The sequence below is a fragment of the Leguminivora glycinivorella genome, chromosome 7, assembly GCF_023078275.1.
Source record: "Leguminivora glycinivorella isolate SPB_JAAS2020 chromosome 7, LegGlyc_1.1, whole genome shotgun sequence".
NCBI classification, from domain to species: Eukaryota; Metazoa; Arthropoda; class Insecta; order Lepidoptera; family Tortricidae; genus Leguminivora; species Leguminivora glycinivorella.
The window spans coordinates 16,539,220-16,561,940 of NC_062977.1; the positions used below are offsets into that span (position 1 = coordinate 16,539,220).

The 22,721-nt window shown below is 38.4% G+C and overlaps 2 protein-coding genes across 2 annotated transcripts in view; one reads left to right on the plus strand and one right to left on the minus strand.

The window, feature by feature from the left end:
- The window catches only part of LOC125227937, a 139,888-nt gene that overhangs the window by 107,994 nt on the left and 9,173 nt on the right, over positions 1–22,721 (plus strand). The gene's annotated exons all lie outside the window — the stretch shown is intronic.
- LOC125227938 lies at positions 17,197–18,732 on the minus strand. The gene is made up of 2 exons (XM_048132346.1): positions 18,131–18,732; positions 17,197–17,506 (listed from the first exon to the last, which is right to left on the minus strand). The coding sequence occupies exons 1-2, from the start codon at positions 18,576–18,578 to the stop codon at positions 17,457–17,459; spliced, it is 498 nt and encodes a 165-aa protein (XP_047988303.1). The 5' UTR covers positions 18,579–18,732; the 3' UTR covers positions 17,197–17,456.

Genomic DNA, 22,721 nt, shown 5'->3' on the forward strand with positions numbered 1-22,721 from the left:
CGTTGGCATCATGTCAAACAGTTCTTCAGAACACAACCCACTGTACAGGCGATAGAACACACATAAGGAGGCAAAGTCTCTCCTTAGACTTAAGGGTTCAATACCGCCTGTGAGTTTGGGTTTGTCGACAATATGTACAGTACGCACTGTAGTGCGCTCTGGAGTGTATCAAATAATATAATATAATAATATGATATAATTATAATATGAAACAGCTGTAGACACTTTACTAAAATACAAACACCACACTAAGACAAAAGCGATTATTACAATTTTCATTTATTAGTTACGTTTGTGGTTAATTGGCGAAGCTATTGTATTTGAACAGTAAATTGAAACTGAATTCAATTAAGTTGCACTACGAATACCTAAAGGCGATATAATTAATATTCAGAGGCAACTGCATCTAGCCAAGAGTGTATTAGTTGACATTTTTAGCAAACGATACACAATCGGCTTTGTCACACCAATACCGAGCCTAGAGCCGCCGGACCTTCCTAACTTTTACCAGACACACACACACACACACACACACATTCACGCCTGTATCCCCTAAAAGGGGTAGGCAGAACACATGAAACTACTAAAAGTCTCAGTGCCACTCTTGGCAATTAAAGGGTTGAAAGAAAATGAAAATTGTGACATTGCAGTGACAGGTTGCCAGCCTCTCGCCTACGCCACAATTTACCCCATATCCCACAGTCGACTTCTACGACACCCACGAGAAGAAAGGGGGTGGTGAAATTCTTAACCCGACACCACACCACCAGACGCCAGACGCCAGACGCTTAACAGTTACCTACCCTAATTTCTCAAGCTACGGCAGGAGTGAATGGTCAGGAAATGGCGATTATCAATTTATAACCCTTAAAATGAGCCTTGAGAATTTAGGAATGTCTGTGTTCTTTTTTTAATCTTGTAGCAAAAAATGGTCATCGGGCCGAACTAGCTAATATGTAGATATAAATCAAACGTCATTATTTTTACTTTTTTTGCCGCGACCACGGCCAGTACCTGGTCGAAACGTTGGGAAAAAAGGTAAAAATAATGTTAATTATCGCTAACTATACATAATCCTTAAAGTGTTATATGTTTGTCAATACTATGTCATACTGACTTTATCTTCGAGAAAATTAGGAAGGTCTCGCGGCTTTGGGCTCTGATGGTGCGCGTTGGTGATGGCGCGATGGTGATGGTTGGCCCGATGGCATTGACATTACGCTATCCGTCCCCATTCTACCATCGGACTCTTAGACGCACGGCAGGTCTCCATCCTTACTTGGTGGATATTCCACGAATCCGCACGAAGCGCTTTGCTTCTTCTTTTCTTATGCGCACTGCCAAGGAGTGGAATTCCTTGCCGGCGGCTATATTTCCGAGCTCATATAACCCGGCAACCTTCAAATCAAGAGTGAACAGGCATCTTCTGGGCGAGCTCACTCCATCGTAGGCCACGTCTTTGCCTTTGGCTAGTCTGTGGTCAAGAGTAAGCCCATTTATAATAATAAAAAAAAATCCCTGTGACACGATGTTATACAACATTTAGGCCCACTTGCACCAACCACTTAGGGTTTTTGGGCTGTCATCTGTCGAATTCCATATAAAATGGTGGGTTAACCCTCGGGTTACCCCTCCATTTTCGTTGGTGCAAGTGGCCCTTAGTACCTGGGTGACCGAGCTTCGCTCGAAGTTCGAAAACACGATAATTCGCGTTATTCGGGATCTAAGACAAAGCTAGCACCCCCGAGAACAAAACCCGAAATCGAGAGTGGTTTCCGAGATCGCCAGTATATATAAATAAATAAATACACAAGAAATAAAACTATGGAAACGGATTAAATCGCGTATAATGAATTTAAAATACATCCCGACGTTTCGAACTCTTTACAGCGTTCGTGGATACACAACAGTGGCGGAGCGTCGATACAACTCGATTCCCAACGGGTTCCCTAAAATTCTCTAGAATCTGTAGAAGCCCATACAAAACAGATTCCAAAAACCCCTCCGGCTTTACCAACGAAAACTTTCACGCCCCGCCACTGATACACAAGAACTTCTCATTTAAAGATATTAAAAAAAGATAAGATAGCCAGTGTTGGAGCTCGTTTAGTCCATTCGGTAGAGCGATAGAGATATAACTACGATAACGATACACATCGTCAAATATTGTACACTTGGCTATAGGTTTGAAATAGCTCTTATCAAACACCAGTGGCCCGTTTCTCGAAAGGCACAAGCCTTGTGTTACAAGTGTGTTTCCATGACAACCCATACGATTTGACAGTTCGCGCACTTGTAATACAAGGCCTGTACCTTTCGAGAAACGGGCCCCAGGTGGGACGTACCATCCAATACTAGAGCGGTCAAAGGAGTGGTCCTAGTTTACTCTATACATAACAATACATTTTCTTTATTATACCTTAAAAGATAGACTTAAGTTATTGCAACCTTTTTTGTAGATCGATTAAAAAGCCAACTTAATGTGATCTCAAACGGATTTGGCAGCACTTTCTATTGTAGTCAGTCAAACATTGTCTTATTCAATTTATCAATACCATCATCAAGAATCAATATAATTATATTTAAACTTTCACGATTTATACACATATTTAAAATTGCAAACGGGACTTAATCGCGTATTACTATGTTTTAAACACTATGTTCTAAACACTAACCTCCGACGTTTCAAGGACGTCATTGTCCCCGTGGTCTCGGAGCAGACTCAACGTCAGAACAACGAACAAACAACGGAACGTCGGAGGTTAGTGTTTAAAACATAGTAATACGCGATTAAGGGCCGTTTGCAATTTTAAATATCAATATATTTGTTGGTGAAATCCGAATGAAAAGCCACTGAGCACTTTTTTAATTTATCGCAAACATACGCGGAGAAGACTATGTTTCATAAACCCAGCCTCCTAAGGCCCAGCCATACAAATGAAAAATCCAGAATTTGCCACTGAAATATGAACCTTTAGTCCAGGGAGTAGAATTAATTTTGGTTTTGTTTGAAAATTTAACGAAACAAAACAAATGCTACTCTGTTCCAATTGAATATTATTTAAATTTCATCGAACTGAATAAGTACTGTGGGACCTTGGTCCTTAGGAGTTAAGTGATTTATAAATTAAAATGTACTAGGTAGTGTCTTATCGCAACATCATGAAGCGAAACACGTATGCATTTTATGTGACGATATGACGATAATGATACCTTTTGTTAAAGTTACAGCTTTTAACTATTTCGCTATATCGTAATCCTACGTGGCGATTGAGACGGTCGTAGTTCGTACTAGAGAAGAGTGCAAGCACTAATTGCTCGCCCTTAGAGTTGGTCAAACTAAAAGGCGATTCCTAAAACTAGTCCTTATCAGAGTTTAAAATAAACATACACATAAATATTTAATAGTAAATTTCGTCGGGTACCACGGCGGGCAGGTGGTCTAGTGGTGAAGACGTTAGTGCCGAGCGTAAGCTGAAGACCCGGGTTCGATTCCCGGCTCGGCCACCAGTGGGCCTTGTCGTTTTTTATTTCGTGTATGATATCTATTTCAATTTATAATTTTAACTACTTATTTATTTCTGCCGGCCTAGCCAAAGTGACAATCATTGACGCTACGTGGCGATTGAGACGGTCGTAGTCTGGCCCTGTCGCACTAGAGAAGAGCGAGAGAGCTAGCTAAGTGTAAGCGATTGTGACGAATCAAAGCGGCTATGTTTGCTTGACAAAACACGTTTAACGCTAAACATTTTTCTTTCCTTCTTCTAATTGAACAAAAAAGGTTTGTACTTTATTTTTTGCCTGCCCCAGACAGACACGTGGAAACCTAGGAAACCGTCTTCGTCTTTCTAAGAATTTATATACCGAATGTTTTTTAAAGAGTACACTTAGCAGTAATTTATAAAAACATTGTCAACTAAAATACAAGAAATTGTTTGATAAAAATATAATTTACTTTTTCGTTTTAGAACTTTGGAAATAAGTGTTTTAACTTGTGTGCAATGACGAATTAAACTAGGTATATGAAAACACCCCCCGCAAGGCCAGAGGTCGCAGGTTCGAGTCCTGCCGGAGGTGTGAATTTCTCCATTTTTCCTTTAATTTCAAAATAGGTACCTATATGAAATTACAGATTTTCTTTCTAAATATGTGACGCCGTGGCTTGCGTGGGCGACGGTCGCGCGATGGTCGCGCGACGGCGATGCGCATACGAAATCAAACCTTATCGATATACGTCATACTTCCAAGTATGACAAGACACGGCGTGAGTCTGTACTCAACTTTGTTAACCCAGCTCAGATCACCTGGATAGATTAGATAAACTATAAATACACTTAGTTTACCTACACTTTTAAAACTTAAACTTTAAACATCTCTAAGTTGACGTTGCCACGAAGGCGGCAATTTTATTCCCTAGGAGAATAAATAGTTATTTGTTTTACAAGGGGGCAAAGTTGTTGTTTAACCGCACGTGCCAATATTGATACCCGAGCAAGCGAAAGATTCCAATATTGAACCGCGAGCGTAGCGAGTGGTTCAAAAAGTGGAATCTTGAGCGTTGCGAGGGTTTCAAGGCACGAAGGTTAAACAAACTTTGCCACCGAGTGAAACACAAAAATTTTCACCACACCAACACGAACAAAATACTGACTATAAAACATCAAACTAAATCAAATCCATCAATCTATTCAATATTTATAATTCAAAATTATTATAATTTATAGATAAATTCTACCAGCCAGCTTAAGACATCAAGTTAAAATTCGTATGAAATTACTTTGCACTCTTATGGATAAAATGCAATTTTGCTATCTGTTTTCGAATAGCAAAGTAAGCCTTTACCAGTTGGTGTGGTGAAAAGTTATTTGTTACACACGGGATGCATAATGTATAATGAATGTATTATGTTAGTTTATTAATTTCAAAATGTTTTGGTAAATTATGTGTTAGGTTTATATTTAAATCAACATTTGCATGCCTGTATGTGGGCCGAATACACTGAACACAAAATTATGTAACACCAACACAATGTAACTGTATTCTGGCAAATAAATTATTTGATTGATTGATTGATTGATTGCAAAGTTATTTTACCTCGTGTGTACCTATTGCAACACTCTCTACGCTCAGGATTCTATTTTTGAACTACTCGCTTCGCTCAGGATTCTATTTTCGAACCACTTGCTTCGCTCGTGGTTCAACCATAGAATCCATTCGCTAGCTCGTAGTTCAACCCTAGAATCCATTCGCTAGTTCGTGTTGCAATTCCACACTCGGTTAAAATAACAACTTTGCTCCCTTGTATAACAAATAACTATTATTCATGCCCCTCCTCTTCCCATTGGTAATCGGCCGTATGAACGACCCCCACCAATTACTTGTATGTAGTGAGTTAATAATTTTGATGGTTTTAATATTTTGTCGGTAAATTTGATATTAAACGGACCACTAATAGACTGCAAATTCATTAACGTCAAAATTATGCGCAAAGCCAATTTGACGACGGATTTTCATAGTTGAAAAGGGTTATACAATATACATACCTATTCTATATAGTTCTTGATAATGTTGATAGCACGGTTTTTTTACTCAACTATAATGCTAGCTCGTTTTGAATCCAGGCAGGCAAGTATGGTCGCGCGATAAATGATAAAACATCGGCCTGATATTTTATCGTCTATCGCGTGACCATGCTATATGGTCGCGCGATAAGTGATAAAATAGCAGGCCGTCCCTATCGCACTATTTGTAAGTGCGATAGGGACGGCCTGATATTTTATCGTCTATCGCGCGACCATGCTTCCCGTGCAGGTCTGGTTTGTACAGATGTAGTGAGAAATGCTTTTCCTTCGGTCAACGTTAGCACACCTCGGACACTGGCGTATAAATATATGAAAGAGGCGCGTTCCTAGCACACAGTCTAAGCTCGTGTAGGTGAACGCGTAATATGCTTGTATGAGTGACATATGACAGGTCGACTGTTCGCGTTTTTGACAGACGGTAACTGTGAGGTAACCGAGAGGGGGTGGGCGGCACTTTCAACGGGGAGCGGGAGTGGCCATACTGTATGATAATACTCTTTATTATACTGTGACGTTAGTAGGTACTTCTTGTACTGAGAGTCTCAGTCTGTGACTGACTGAAATAACAAGACACATTCGTGACACGCAGACTGTAATTTGATTGAGTGTTTATGTCACAATCTTAGCAATGAGAAATAAGTAAGTGGATACAATATTTTCCGTCATCCATACTAATATTATAAATGGGAAAGTGTGTGTGTCTGTTTGTTTGTCCCTCTTTCACGGCGAAACGGAGCGACGAATTGTCCTGATTTTTTAAGTGGGGATAGTTGAAGGGATGGAGAGATTTCTAACGCGAGCGAATCCGCGAGCAAGAGCTAGTACATTATATAACTACGAGTAAAAATTTTATATACTTTTAGTGGGAAACAGAATTTAGATCCCCATTCTATAATATGATAATAGTTTGGCGAAGCTCCAAACGTGGCACTGGCACTGGCAGCCTCAATACTTAAAGGGACTCTGGATTTGCTGTACATGGATTGAATAAGGCCGGGAACAACAGACAGTCTTAAAATTCATAACCTAAAAAAGGAGAGTTCATCAATCTGAAAATTCATACTAAGTGTGTGTGGACAGTTGCAAAATTGTATGGAACTCAGTGCATTATGATTTTTCACATTATCTGCTGCCGGCTTGACACATTATAAACATAAAAGTAATAGCCTGAACCGTTAAGCTGTTATTTTATGTTTTGAAACACTTAATATTTTACTGACATTCGTAGGTTTGCTTGGTAAAACATGTGAAATATTGGGACTATAGTACATTGTGCAACAAGGGGAGGAAGTTGAATATTACTAACGAGAGTAAGTTAAATCGCGACGGCTTGCCGGAGCGATTTAAAGACTCGAGTTAGTAATATTCATACTCCCCGAGTTACACACAATGTTTTTCATCACACTCACAATGTAAAAAATATGTAAATAGATGTAAAAAAGTTAAGTACGGTACAAGAAATTTCATTATTCCCTTGGGAGAACGATTTTTCTATAACTCACTCTCCGCCTGCGCGCAATAGCACATTTAAAGTGCGGGTGTGATGAAAAGATATTTAAGATTATTTTTAGTTTTTTTTGGTAAATTACAGCTTCATTTGTCAACAACCCATAGGTAACCAATAAAAAAATTAACATCCCTCATTTTTATCTTTTCTTTGTGATCGCATGTGTAAGCTATACATTATTATGTATGTATGCAGCGAAGTTCCACAATCACACAAACCTATAATTTTTTTGTTGGTAAATTACGACGTCATTTGTAACGACTACCTTTTTAATTGCGACATACATATGCAATGCATAGATTTAATAGGAACCTAAGTAATAAAGAACATCCCTCATTTTTATCTTTTCTCTGTGATCGCATGCCCTCTTAATGACCGGCGTGTGTCTAACGAAGCCACGGCCGCAGACCGCGACCAATAACCGCCCAGTTTCAATTTACGCGGTTATCACACCGTTGGTCATCCTCACTATACATCCATCTATAATAGGGATGACGACTACATAAAAAACTGGCATTCTGTTTAGTCCATCAGTTAGATCGTCCATTAATACTGAACACATATTTTTCGCTTTTTCTAATTAATGAAAAAATACAAAAATATAGAGCATCAAAGTTTACGAGAAAAAAGGAAAAAATACGTGTCTAAAATTCTTTGATAATGTAACTAACGGACTAATTAGTTTTTTTTAGTCGTCTCGCCTTTTATAAAATGGGAAAGTGTCCGTGTCTGTGTGTTTGTCCGTCTTTCACGGCAAAACGTCTCGAGAAATTGATGATTTTTTAAGTGGAGATAGTTGAAGGGAAGGGGGGGGTTGTATGGAACATTCCGCAATTTTCAAATTCAATGCGTGCGAAGCCGCGGAAAAAAGATACTACATAATACCTAATAGTATAGTCAGCGAAAAGAGTCAAATTCCCCTATATTCCACGACTCTTATCTTTCCGCACAGCGTGCGTAGCCGAATGGCACAATCGCTCGACGAAACGAAAACGAAACGCCGCAGTAGTTAGTCTATCTCTATCGCGCCAATACGCACGAGCGACAGAGAGATATCGGCGTAACGTTTCGTTTCGTGAGCGTTTCGTGAGCGTTAGTGCCATTCGGCTACGCACCCAGGTGTTACTACCGTTCATAGATTATACTTTGAAAAAAATCGAAGTATGACAGCACGTATGGTCGATCTCCATGTTCCTTATTCCTTATTCATAGGTCTATTTAGATTTGTCAAAACAATGAGGAGGCACACTGACATTTTATCCCGCCAGGCGGCGCCTGTGCAAGTGCCTAGGCATGTCACTGTCATTCATATGTGAGAGAGAGAAAGAACATATCGTTTTCTCGCTCGCACGTATCAAATTATTTATATCTGTGCAATGGGCTAATAGGGTGGCGCCATTTGTCACAACTTTTGAGTGTGCCTCCTCATTAGCTATAACTTTAATAATTCCTACGTTGCATTGCTGAGCCGAATGGTTCCGGAATCACCCGAAAGATATCAGTATCCATATGTGAAGACCACCTTATTAATACGATACAGGTCAATTCTCCATACAAACGCTCTCGACTATTTCCTCCCTGGTTTTTGAAGATAGAGCAATGATTTTTTCAACACAGATTATTATTATTTTTATCTGTGTCGGACCGTTTTGATTTTTTTTGCTATATTTATTTTCAAAGACTAGAAATTTTTATTTCAACATGGTTCAAAAAAGGTGTGATACTCATGATCGGTAACAATTAGCCAAAAAAATTCGTTCCGTTGAAATAAGTTTTGAAGGAGGAAACAGTCGAGAGCGGAACCTTGATTTTAAAGATTTTTTCGCAATATCTTTTAACCGAGTTGTTCTGAATGAATTTTTTTTCGTTAAATCTAGTTAATAACACTAGTATATTTAACTGAAATTTCAAAATTGAAAGGGGGACTCCTTTCCATTTTAGCATTTTCGCTCCCGTAGCGTCTTAAAGCTGCCATGGACAATTTATTTGACGGGCCTGTAGCTAAGAGTAAAATCTTTGACGCTCCGTAGCGGTTTGTCGCATCAATTTTATTAAGAGTGATAGAGAGAGGTAACGACGATACGCGGCGCCAACGACTGTACTATTTATTTTTCCCCTCAATAGCTCGGAAACACGTGTTTTGTCCCTTAATACCAGCGGGTAAAAACGCATTTTATCCACTAGTGAGTAAAGTAATTTGACCTTGAATAAAGTCATATTAACTGCTTTAAAGTTGATAAAAATAGGTGAATCTAGTAATAGAGATGATTTACCACCTGTGAAACTACTGGAAGCAGCGATAAATGCATTTTTTGCGTTGTAGTTTCCTCGCTATAGTGAGGGGAAAAGTTTTGTGTTACACTCGGGTGCAAATGTATTTTACTTCTCGTGTGTTAAAAAACTCGCAAGTTCAGGATTCTATTCTCGAACCACTCGCTTCGCTCGTGGTTCAATTATAGAATCCTTTCACTTGCTCGTTTTTCAATTCCACACTCGGCGTTAAAATACAACTTTGCCCCCTTGTATAACAAATAACTATATTGTCTTGGCTACAGCTGCTATATGTTAACAAATGACTGGAGTGGTGATGTTAAGATACTAACTAACTTCATTGCTATTTAGCTTTAAAAATGTAGTAGTATCACAGAATATATAATAGTACAAGTACAGAAGGCTCACTCCTTTGATGTTCACAAAATGCCGCCATTCTAAATTCTTACCTACATTAACAAACGGGCCGCACGCGTGCAGACGACATTGATTTCTATTGCGCCGCGCGGTCGTCGCCAGTGAATGGGCCGCGAACTCGCGGCCGCCGGCATGTACTTGTAGCGCGGTGAAAGGATCGCGGAGTGAGCCGCCCCTGGTAGTATTGAGAATAATTATGGAAAGTATGTAAAATAATATATAGATAGGTACAACCTACAAGCAAAATTCCAGTCACTCAAACCATAAATTAAATATAACAAGATCATACCATCCCATACATTAAAATGCGACCGCCTACGAACGCGCTTACACTCCACCACACATAGATGGCGCCACAAAAAAATGCCTTGTTGCCACTGATTATTTGTAGATTGGGATTAAGTGTCAATTCCGAGCCGTAAATCTATGTCTAAAGTGACACTTAACGCCATCTACAAGTATTTAATAATCGAAAGCTACAAGGCATTTTTTTTGTGGCGCCATCTATGTCTGGTGGAGTGTAAGCGCGGTCTTAGGCGGTCGCATTTTAATGTATGGGATGGTATGATCTTGTTATCTATGCTCGTATCTAGAGTCAATTTATTGCCATAATTTAAAGTTTGAACTGGGAGTTGAAATACGGAAGTTCTGTTTGAACATAGATTAAATTTAAGTTCGAACTTTAAATTATGGCAATAAATTGACTTTAGATACGATTTTTAACTTCTGATTAGCAGAAACGTCTGCAATCGATCTAGCTTAGAATAAATTTAAAATTGGAAAATGTTGCCTTGGGTGAGACTTGAACTTTCGATAAGTTGCCAACGCCACCAAGACTGGGAGAAATTTTCCACTACTGAAATCAACGACATCTACCGAAGTGTCAAGTCTCAAGTCAAGTTGCCTAACGGCATCGATACGATTAAAAGTTTTAAGTAGCGCATCGAACTGGTGAATTTAAACTTGGAACTCCGGTTGCAAGAAGTTTAACACTCTTACGGTAGATGACTCGGGTACCTTAGTAGTGGAAAATTTCGCTGGCTTGGTTGAAGTCTTGGTGGCTCAGTTGGCAGAGCGCTGGAGTATCGATCTAGATACGATGTTGATTGAATATGTAATGTATCAAAAACATCGTTTCTTTTCTTCGAATAAAGACGTCACTGTTCTATTTCACTTGTTCGAATCGGGCCGAAAGTCTAACTTGCCTCTCGGATGAACGATACCATCTGTCCAAACTTGTTTTGAAATCCTAAATGGCGTCGGTTAAAATACGACTACGAGTTTGGGGAAATATCGGCTCACTTTTGAAAACAGGGAGGTTACCATGACGTACTAAAGACGTTCAGTTTAGGTTGAGAGAAAGGGATACAGCTATAGCAGTAACATAGCTCCGTCCCTCTCTCTCAACCTAAACTGAACGGCTTTAGCACGTCATGGTAACCCCCTGACGCCAGATGCGAAGCGACGATGGGTGTTTCAAATCATTTCAAAGTTTATATCTTCACCCTTTTTTAAATCTCTTTATTTACATGAACATATTTACATAATTATATAAGAAACTAAGACTAAACTTAAAAGCTAGCTAATGTCTAAAATAGGCCCTTGAGGCATTGTACCAAGGATACTGGCGACATTTCCTCGCTGTATCGCAATGCTGATACGTTGTGCGAGGAAGTCGCCAGCTCTTCGGTCACCAGTTACCTCAACCAGCCGCTTCGCGATTTCTGTGAACAACTTGTTCGCGCTGGGACCCCATGGACCTAGAGTTTCTACGCCAAAGGGTACAAAAAGGTATTCTTTGCCAAGACTTTTGCATTTATTACGTTTCAAAATTTTGGCACTTTCTGCCGCTGCGCCCGCTTTTATCTTGGTCCGTTGGAGGTGAGACGGTAACCTGTCACCCTTAGTAAAAGAATAAAGAAAATTTCACCACACCAACACGAACAAAATACTAACTATAAAACATCAATCTAAATCAAATCCATCAATTTATCCAATATTTATGATTCAAAATCATCATTTATAGGTAAATTCTACCAATCAGCTTAAGAAATCAAGTTAAAATTTGTATGAAATTACTTTGCACTCTTGTGGATAAAATGCAATTTTGCTATTTGTTTTCGAATAGCAAAGTAAGCCTTTAACAGTTGGTGTGGTGAAAAGAAAATTGTTGCTCTTGAAAATAATATAAAACTAAATGGCATAAATCGTTTCGTGAATTGTATGGTCTGAGCCTTATAATACGTTGAGTTTTAGAATACTTTAGTTAGGACTCTTGGAGCGGAGAATTCGGTGTGACGCGCAGCGGAGCGGGCGAGCGTGCGTCTACCCTATGCAGCATCATCTCAAGACACTTCTTGAGCTTGACACTTGAGCTTCAATACAACCAATATTTTTTTATAATAATAGTTATATTTACCAAGTTTATATTTTCATTTTATTTCAATACTTCGCTTGTCGCTTGCCCTGGATCATCGTTACATGCATGTGCAATAAAATTGTTCATTGAGCTATAACATTTTAATGAGAGCACTGATAGTAAATATAAACTTAGCGAGGTGAAAAGAGACTGAACTGTTGAAATATATATGTATATATTCCTTTTAGTTAATGTTGGTTTATCTTTTTGGAATCAGGAAATTTTAAAAAGTCACCATAATTAGTGTATTTTTTTAAAACTGTTTTAGGAAATATCTTGTTATTACATAACAACGATATTGTCACACTACCGTTGATGATTCGTGATCAGTACTTCAATACGTACGTATTTTAGTTCAACGTAAACGTTTTTTGTTTGAACTACAGGATAGTTCACTTAATGCCTCTTATTATTTTACCTGAGTCTCTAGGTACCATGCGTTACTCAATCGCGTACGTCACGGAAAATGTATGTAATAATAATTATTTATTTTAATGAACAAAAACTTGTACAAATTGGTTCTTAAAAGTAGATCAGAAGGACTGTTTGCTAAGTAGGCATGATTCCTAAGTATGGAAAATGTATGTATTTTTTGGTTCTAGTTTGTAACCGTTAGGTGGCGCTGTTCACTTCATGCACACAGTGAGTGTCATTTTCCGCAACGTTTACCATATCAAGTCTTGGAAAACGTCTAAAATTTATGGTTCGGTCTATGTGCAGCAAACACAATGATCTTATTGAGCTTTTGTAAATCGCACTTTCTTACCGTGCATGTCCTAAACATCGTCATTGGCCAAATCCCTCCTGCCAAAAGGCGGAAGAGGAAGCCATAAATAAAAAAAAACCTGAGTAAGTCAGACGATTTCATGAAAAAGCCTTCATTAAAGCTAATTCATTAGGGGCCCAGCATGGAGCGTAATAAAGGCTCCTACGAAACGGCAAAACGATAACATTGCTCAGACGGTAAATTTCATTAGCATTTACTGCGAAATCTGGGTGAAGACAGGTAAAGAGCGGAATTTATTATCCAGTTCATTGCTTTTCTTATCTCTTGAATAAAAATCCGAGTGTGAACGGGTCGCGCTGAGTATCAAGGTCACACGATGTCAAAAATTTCACAAACTTAAAACAAAAAACTCTTAACGCTTTTTCATTTGGTTCCTTTAAGTTATAAATCATTTGACATAAATTCTCCGGAAGTGAGTATGGCTCATTTGTTACTTAATATACATAATAATACTTATTCAGAATTAAATTCGATTGCTGCACATTCCTTCAATAATTTTGATGATTTGTAATCATTCAATGTAATTTTAAGATACAGAAAATATAAGTACCTATATTGGTCTATAAATTAGATCATACATACATTAACTCACGCATGTATTCCCAAAATAGTTAGGTAGAGTACTTGTCTTGTTCAAGTTCTGATTTAAACTTTCACGATTAGTAAGTACACATAATTATTTTTAAATCGGGACTTAATCGCTTATGACTACATATTATAAACTGACCTCCAACGTTACTAGGAACGGCGTTGTCCCCGTGGTCTTCTCCGAGACCAGGCAGGCAAGTATGGTCACGCGATAAATGATAAAAAATCAGGACGACTCTATCGATCCATTTGTAAGTTTTGATAGGGCCGGGCCGGCCTGCTGTTTTATCAGTTATCGCGCGAGCATGCTTGTCTAGCAGGTCAGTTGAATATGTAGTCATACGCGATTAAATGCTCAAGCTGTTATAAAAAATGACATATGAAACATAATCCTTCTTGTTCCTGCCGCAGGCGATGTTATAAAAAAATTACCCTGTTTATCATTTTGCCTTTAAAAGCTTGTAAAATAAAAACGTACCAGGAGTACACTCCGGAACAATTCCAGTGGGGGTTGGACCTTTATAGGTAGGTACCTATTGTGCGCATAATAATTAGAGACTGTGTTGTTCACAGTAAAGGCCACCCCAGTGGACAAATACTGTGTATTTTGGCGGTTCCGGTTCGTTACGTTCAGCATTACCTACTACGTAGCATATAATTCATTTATACTACTTGCATATTTTTCAAATAAAATATTCATTGGAATGTATAACTAAAATCATATTTCAAATCACTATTTACAAATGGCAATATTCAAAATTCAAATCTGACAGCTTTTTAGGGCTTTTTAAAAACTTACGGTTATTACGGTTCACTAATGTTTGACCAAAACAATTTTAGCAAATGTTCATTTTACAAAAAACGTTTCATCAATATAGTAATTGGCAAATATGTTATTCCGCATATGTATCATTTTACAAAAACTTACTTGACAAATAATCATTTAGTAACTAATACATTATTAGTACAATGTGTTACTTAATAAACTATCAATTGTATATTTTTCATGTTACCTAATAGTATGTTTGACAAATTGATACATTTACCAAATGTCATGTAATAAATTGTTATCCCCTACCCTTGTAACCCCTTTGGGTTCCAGACTTTTCTTCTAGCCTAGGCTAAACTGATCGACCCACTTTTTTAGATCAGTTTGGTTTGTGATGGTCACAGTTCTAACCTAACCTAACCAACTTTTCTAGTATCAGTGCGGTTTTGTGTGTATCACAGTTTTAATCTAACCTAACCCACATTCCTAGTATTACTCCGGTTTTGTGAGGGTCACAGTTCTAACCTAACCTAACCCACTTTTCTAGTATTACTTCGGTTTTGTGAGGGTCACAGTTCTAACCTAACCTAACCCACTTTTCTAGTATTACTTCGGTTTTGGGAGGGTCACAGTACTAACCTAACCTAACCCTCTTTTTTAGTATTACTTCGGTTTTGTGAAGGTCAAAGCTCTAACCTAACCTAACCCACTTTTCTAGTATTACTTCGGTTTTGTGAGATTTATAGTTCTAACCAAATCTACTTTGTAGTAGCATTCCAAAAAGCAGGGATTGAGTAAAAAAATATTGTAAAGATTTTCTATGAAACATTAATAGGTATGATTTGATTCGCTATTATGTGTTTCATTTGACCCATATTATAAATTACTATTACAGATTCACTTGTCAAATAATACATTACAGCAAACATTATTAGGCTAATCGTAGGTTTATTAGTCAACATATTTGTTAAATATGAACTTCTAATGAACACAAGTTAAATTATAATCTATTGAAAATATTTCAACTTGTGCTGTCTTAAAGTAGTCACACTACTATGTATATAAATTAAAACCGAAATAAATTACACATATGAAAGAAAAAGTGACCAAGTCCTCTGTGCCTGGTCTGGTGGTTCGATTCCAGCCTCAGGCACCAGAGGACTTGGTCACTTTTTCTTTCATATGTGTAATTTATTTCGGTTTTAAATATGAACTTGTCAAAAATATCGTTTATAAAATGTTATTTTGTAAGTTAAATATTTGGTTAGGTATGAGAATAATTTGTCAAAAATGTTTTTGTTAAGTGAAGACTTGCCAAAATATAATTTTGCCAGTAGTTGGTTGTCAAGTGTCAATTTGCTAAACAAGTTTTGGTCAAATGATAGGACACCGGTTATTACTGTTCGCTTGTTCCGCTCGGCTCTCCAACGACTTTATCCACTGTACCACTTTTCTTTGTCTTTGCACAATTCGGATTAAAACCAAACTACAGTCCGCTTATTATTACTACCACCACTACGAAGACCTGAGACCAGCGAAGATTTTACAGTACCGTAAAACACCATATCTTCGCCTACTTTTTCTCATATATTTTAAGTTTCCTCTTTAACTGAATATTTTTTATGGTAACACTAGTGTCAAAATGATATATAATGTGGCAATACCTAAGCTTAATACAAAAACGATTCAATTGTATGTATATATCTACCTAAAACTCGAGCCTAAAGTGAGTAGGCAAAGTTTTGACTTTTTGCCTAACTTTGCCTACCCTATCAATTATGAGTGAACAGAGGCACATGACATCAGATTTAAGTTCTACCCTCTATATGATTTACATAATTTATATTGAATCGTATGCAGGAGTTATTAAGGTATAAATAAGCACAAATGTTCATCATAGGCAAAGATAGGAAGGCATCCGGAGAGTTTTCATACAAAACACGCTGGTACTTCAGGGTTGTCAAAAATCATGTTACCTACCCAAATGTCTGAAACTAAAGATAATTTTTGGGGTTCATCTAAATATAAGTATTTCAAAATCAATGGCAAAATATTTTTAATAAGTAATATTAATTGAATTTTCGACAGAAAAAAATGGCTGATCTAAAGGTCGAAAATAGATAAATCACGTTGCACAACTGTATGGGCGAAGCATTCCATTTCCATGTTATATTTTTTTGGCTCCAATTATACCTTCACATCGTTGCCACTCCCAATCCGTGAGACGTAATCCAACACGTTCGATTTATCCTAGCTATCGTAGTAACTACATACCTCCCTATAGTCCCTATATATCAAGATTCATACTATTCATAGTATCACCACCTCTTCTTTCTCTCTTCTTCCTCCTACCCTTATCCCACGTTATGTGGGGTCGGTACAACACGTCTTCCTCTTCCATTCTCCTCTATCTTTCGTCATCTCAACACTCACATTTTTCTTCCTCATATCCTCTTTCACACAATCCATCCAGCGTTGTTTGGGTTTACCCCTCCCTCTCCATCCATCAACCTTCATCTCCAACATTCTTTTGCCTATATGACATTCATCCCTCCTCATAACATGGCCGTACCACGCCAACCTGCCACTCCTCATCTTTTCCGTTATAGGCGCAACTTTCAAACTTCCCCTAATATACTCATTCCCTGATCCGATCCATTCTGGTCACTCCACACATCCATATCAACATTCTCATTTCCGCTACGTGCACTCTCCTTTCATCCTCCACCTTTGTCGCCCAGCATTCAGATCCATACAATACAACAGGCCTCACAATCGTCTTGTAGATTTTCCCCTTAAGTTTAAGGGGCATCCGTCGATCGCATGTTGTCCCTGAGACCTGTCGCCATTTCATCCATCCCGCATTTATTCTGTTTTTCACGTCGCGGTCGATGCTTCCGTCATTTTGGAATAATGAACCAAGGTACCGGAAGTCGGAGCAGACTGGTAGGTCACCATCTAAGGCAATAGGGGAAAAACTGGATAGACCACCGAAATCGCAGAACATATGTTCCGTTTTGGTTCTACTGATTTTCAGTCCCACACTTTCCAGTCTTTCTTGCCATTTTCCCAGTCTGCTCTGGACCTCAAGAGCATTTTCCCCAACAAGAACAATGTCATCGGCGAACAGCATACACCAGGGTGCTTCCTCCTGTATGTCCGATGTCAGAGCATCCATAACCAGGAGGAACAAATAAGGACTTAAAGCCGACCCCTGGTGTAGACCTACCGCCACATTGAACTTGTCGGTGACTCCAGCTTCAGACCTGACGTGAGTACTAGCTCTATCATACATCGCCTGAACAAGCCGCACATACTTCTCTGGCACTCCCTTCTCTCTCATACACCACCTGGTGGAACTCATAAACCTTACGAGGAACTCTATCGTATGCCTTTTCCAGATCCACGAACACCATGTGCAAGTTCTTTTTTGCTCTTCTGTATTTTTCGCATAGTTGGCGAAGTGCGAATATGGCGTCCGTGGTTCCCCGACCCGGCATAAACCCAAATTGATTCTGTGTTACCTCACTCTCTTTTCTTATTCGTCTCGCTACCACTCTTTCCCATATTTTCATACTATGTGACATCAGCTTTATTCCCCGGTAGTTGTTGCAACTCTGTACATCACCCTTATTCTTAAAAATGGGCACCAAAGCACTGTTACACCATTCATCAGGGATCGCCTCTTCTTGCAACAACTTATTGAAGAATAAAGTCAGCCACTTCCAACCATCCGCTTTCAGAATCATCCATACTTCCACAGGTATATCGTTTGGCCTAACCGCTTTTCCATTCTTCATACCTTGCACTGCCATCCTTACTTCTTCTACAGTAATCTCTTTCACCATACCGATATTACTTCTAGCGTTTTCTAGCACGCCTGTCCAGTCATGCTCTTCATTCATAAGTTTATTGAAATAGTTCTTCCAGCGCTCTCTTATGCTCTTGTCATCTGTCAAAATCTTTCCTGCTTCATCTTTCATACATTTCATGTGATTGATATCTCTTGCATTCCGCTCCCGCTCTCTTGCTATTCTATAAAGGTCTTTTTGGCCTTGTGGGCTTTCCAAATGTTTATAAAGCTTATCTTGGACCTTGGCCCTTGCTATTGCGACTGCTTTCTTGGCCTTCTTTTTACTTATTAAATAAGCTGACCTCTTGCTTTCCTTTTCTCTATCATTACCCTCTTCCACACTTTTCCATTCTTTAAAAGCATTCTTCTTTTCTTTCAGAGCCATTTGCACATCATCATTCCACCACTATGTATCTCTATCAATCTTTCCTTTCCCTCTTGTTTCACCAAGTACGTCCTTCGCCACACTTCTTAAACTTACAGCCATTTCATTCCAGCATTCATTCATCTCCGCCATATCATTCATTTTTATCATCTTATCGACCATTCTATTTTCACGGAAATCATTCTATCATTCACTCTGTTTACATCCATCACCTTGTTCTTAAGTTCTCTATCCAGAACTACACCCACCCCATTTCTTTTCCCGTCTAGTATCACCACCATAGTATCACCACCTAATAGGTATATATGTATATATTTAGTATCACGACACATTAAAATACTGCGTGTATTTACAAATACAAGATAGAACGATTATAATAAAAAAATGACGACAAAAACATCACATGCCTCAGGTGCCACACCATTAGTTAGCAGGATGGCCGAATCACATCACGTGGTGATTTTGTTTCGGTGTATCTTGAATGGAATAGACTACAGTTTTATGTACCTACACAAATAATTAACAGCAATCTTTACTAGACACATACCAATGGTTACAGTCTGACATTTAAAATAAAATAAAAAAGTTCTTTGCTCCGATGAAAATTACCGGGCGAATTTTATCTTACTAAATGAAACACTGTTTCTATCATGAGCCTACCTATAAAACATTATGATTTGTAAAGTCAAAGGAAGAATGTAGTTTGCCTCTTCGATCTTCCTTTGGCAAAAGCCAACAAAGCGGCGATGTCTTCCTTAAGAACAAAAGCTATATCATCTACTTGAGGCCAAACGAGTATTTTTTTGGCGTGTCTGAGGAACTTAACAAAAATTTTTTTTTGTAAAATGTTTTTTAAATTCATTTTTTTTTCCTTTTTTTTGGCCTCAGAAACGCGTAGTTAAAGTTATGCGGGTTCCTCGGTGCACCTTGTAGATTACTAACAATATTGAAATATTAACTAGTAAAAAGCACAGTCTAATTTTTCTATTCATGTAAGTGACAGCCCTAGGGGTAGGTGAAGTTTGGAAGGACGATGGCATTTTGACCTAGCTAGCGATATTTTATAAGATATCTCTTTAAATAACAGTGAAATGTGAAAACTAATGATTTCACGTGAAAGACCATTAAATTTCGATTACAGACTGATTAATTTTGTGGACTCACCTTTTCACCATGTGGCGCTGGGCACAAAAGTATTCGAGAGAATGAAAATATCTATCACACCCACCACTCTTTAAGGCACTATAAAAGTGAATAGGCAGTAGGTAGACAAAAGTTTGTTGCAGGAATATTGCCACAAATAAATTTTGCAATAGATATGGTAGTTTAATATGTCACATTTGATACCAAGTTTACTAGATAATTGAAAGTTTTAAATTTAGGCGAAGTTATGCTTGATAGGCGAGAATAGGGTGTTTTACGGTAGCAATTATTAGAGTTGTAACACCTTGGTGCCCCTTTCCATGTCCTACTACAGATATAACTTCGAACTTCAAAGCTTTTGACAACCCTGAATAGTCGAAAAGGAAAGTTCCATGTATTCTTCTTCTTCATCGGTTCCTTATGGTTGAGGGGCGCGACCACACGAGGTCGTTACTTTGTGCACCAAAGCTCTCCATTCAGAACGGTCTTCTGCAGTCCTAATAATAGAGGCGCCCATGTTAATTTCTGGTAGGCCTTCTTAACAGCCATGTATTAGAAAGGGATAAAACAATTTGACCCTGAAAACCCAATGTAAAATTTTAGTTTTGTAAGATGCTTACTTTATGGTTAGTAGCACACTCATTTATTCTGTGTTATATCTAATAGGCGTCTTTTGAGCTTCGGCGTCATCGTTATGTAGCTCGCTGCGTAGTTGTGTAAATATTGCGTTGAACATTACCCATAAATACAGTTGACAAGACGACGATGCTCAAAAGACGCTACTCTGGGTTGCCACGGCCAACCCACTCGTAAATTAAGTGACGCTTGTAATATTTGCTCGCTCAGCTAAGTGAACTAATTAAGTAGAGCGCGTTATTGAGCTTGACAAGTGTGTAGCGGAACATTTTAGCTCCCCGTACGTTTGGGATAAGTGGTTAAATTAAATTCAATGTGGCGGTTTTATTAGCGATCCGTGATATGAAAGATCAGGGTGGCTAGCCGAATGGCACAATCGCTCACGAAACGCTCACGAAACGAAGCGCTAGTAGATATCTATCTCTATCGCGCTTGCGTATTGGCGCGACAGAGCCAGCGGCGTATCGCTTTCGTTTGGCGTCGGAGAAATGCCATTCGGCTACGGGGCCTGGGGGGTTATAATAAAATATCCTCCTCCACCCGATGTGTCTATCCGTTTTATTAAATAATTCATTTTAAACTCAAGTAAATACCCCCTTAATAAAAAAGTATTGTGTATTTTTTAGTAAAACAAGACCTGGGGGGTTACCATGACGTACTAAAGACGAAAGAGAAAAATTAAATTCCATGTGGCGGTTTTATTAGCGATCCGTGATATGAAAGATCAGGAGGGGTTACCACCATGACGTGCTAAAGCCGTTCAGTTTAGGTTGAGAGAGAGGGACGGAGCTATGTAACTGCTATAGCTGTGTCCCTTTCTCTCAACCTAAACTGAACGGCTTTAGCACGTCAAGGTAACCCCCCTGATCTTTCATATCACGGATCGCTAATAAAACCGCCACATGGAATTTAATTTTTCTCTTTCGTCTTTAGTACGTCATGGTAACCCCCCAGGTCTTGTTTTACTAAAAAATACACAATACTTTTTTATTAAGGGGGTATTTACTTGAGTTTAAAATGAATTATTTAATAAAACGGATAGACACATCGGGTGGAGGAGGATATTTATTATTGTGTATTTTTTAACCCCATTATTGTGTATTTTAACCCCCGACGCAAAAACGACGGGGTGTTATAAGTTTGACGTGTCTGTCTGTCTGTCTGTCTGTCTGTCTGTCTGTCTGTCTGTCTGTTTGTCTGTTTGTCTGTCTGTCTGTGTGTGTATCTGTCTGTGGCATCGGATTTAGTCTTTTTTGTTTGAAAGCTGAGTTAGTCGGGAGTGTTCTTAGCCATGTTTCATGAAAATCGGTCCACTATGTCGCGGTCGGTGGTTTTTTCAAAATTCTAATTTTGTGGTTAGGTTATCCTCTAATCACAACAAAATCTTGCGTAGAAAGTCCTCCGTAAATATTTTAAGTTATGATTATTTGACTTCTCTTCAAACTTTTTGTTTTACTTTTGCCACGTCGTCAATTTTGCCACGGACACATCCGATCCCTATCTAATCTAGAGCTAAATCTAAAGTTCGAATCGGCTCAGTTTCGAAGCAGAAGCGGCGCCAATCGGACCATCACTAGTGGCTTTGTTCGACGATTCCAATTTAACTGCCATCGGAAACACGTTTTAAAGCGTATCAGCTAGGGATGTGCCGAATAGTGCATGGTTTTAGCCGAATACCATATAGTTTCTAAAACCTATCATATCAACAACATCGCCTTTATACAAAATAGTATCTCACAATTCACAGCTCATTGTTTCTGTGATATTTGGCATCAAAGTTGAACAATTTTTGGGTCAAAATCTGGTTTTTCGGTCATAACTTTAGTTTTAATTAGTTAAAAGTTAAAATCTCTCTTGAACTTATAGAAAAGTCAAAGGTTAATCCAAACATGTCGATTTCGTGTATTTTCACTAAAATCGAATTTCGATAAAAGTGTCTTTTCAGAGCATATTTAACAAAATATAAAAAATAAGTATTTTTTTTAAATATGGCTCTAACGTATAGAGATATAAAAGATTAAAGAACCGATGGCCGTTGGTCTATCTGTTGTGAAAATTTAGGAGTTTCAACTCAAAAATCGATGAAAACCGTATGGAGCCCCTTAAGGAAGTGTACCTAACTGAACGGTAGCTAAACGCGAGCTCTTCCAGACAACCTTAGGGTAGCTGGAAAAACGGAACAGAAACAAAAGCTAACATGCAGTGCAAGAACAAAAAGTATAGAGAAAAACAACACAAACACACATACATATATGCCGAATACATAAATAAATATAGGTACCTTACATTCACATAATACAAACATACATGACGACCGGTCTGGCGCAGTCGGTACTGACCCTGCCTTGCTACGCGGCGGTCCCG

Excerpts from the sequence above, each read along its gene's own strand:
- LOC125227938 (XM_048132346.1), bottom strand. The coding sequence starts at position 18,578 with ATGGCTCTGAAAGAAAAGAAGAATGCTTTTAAAGAATGGAAAAGTGTG. Across the intron at positions 17,507-18,130 it reads AGTGCAAGGTATGAAGAATG|ACATCGGACATACAGGAGGA; the intron begins GAAAAGCGGTTA and ends ATGGATGCTCTG.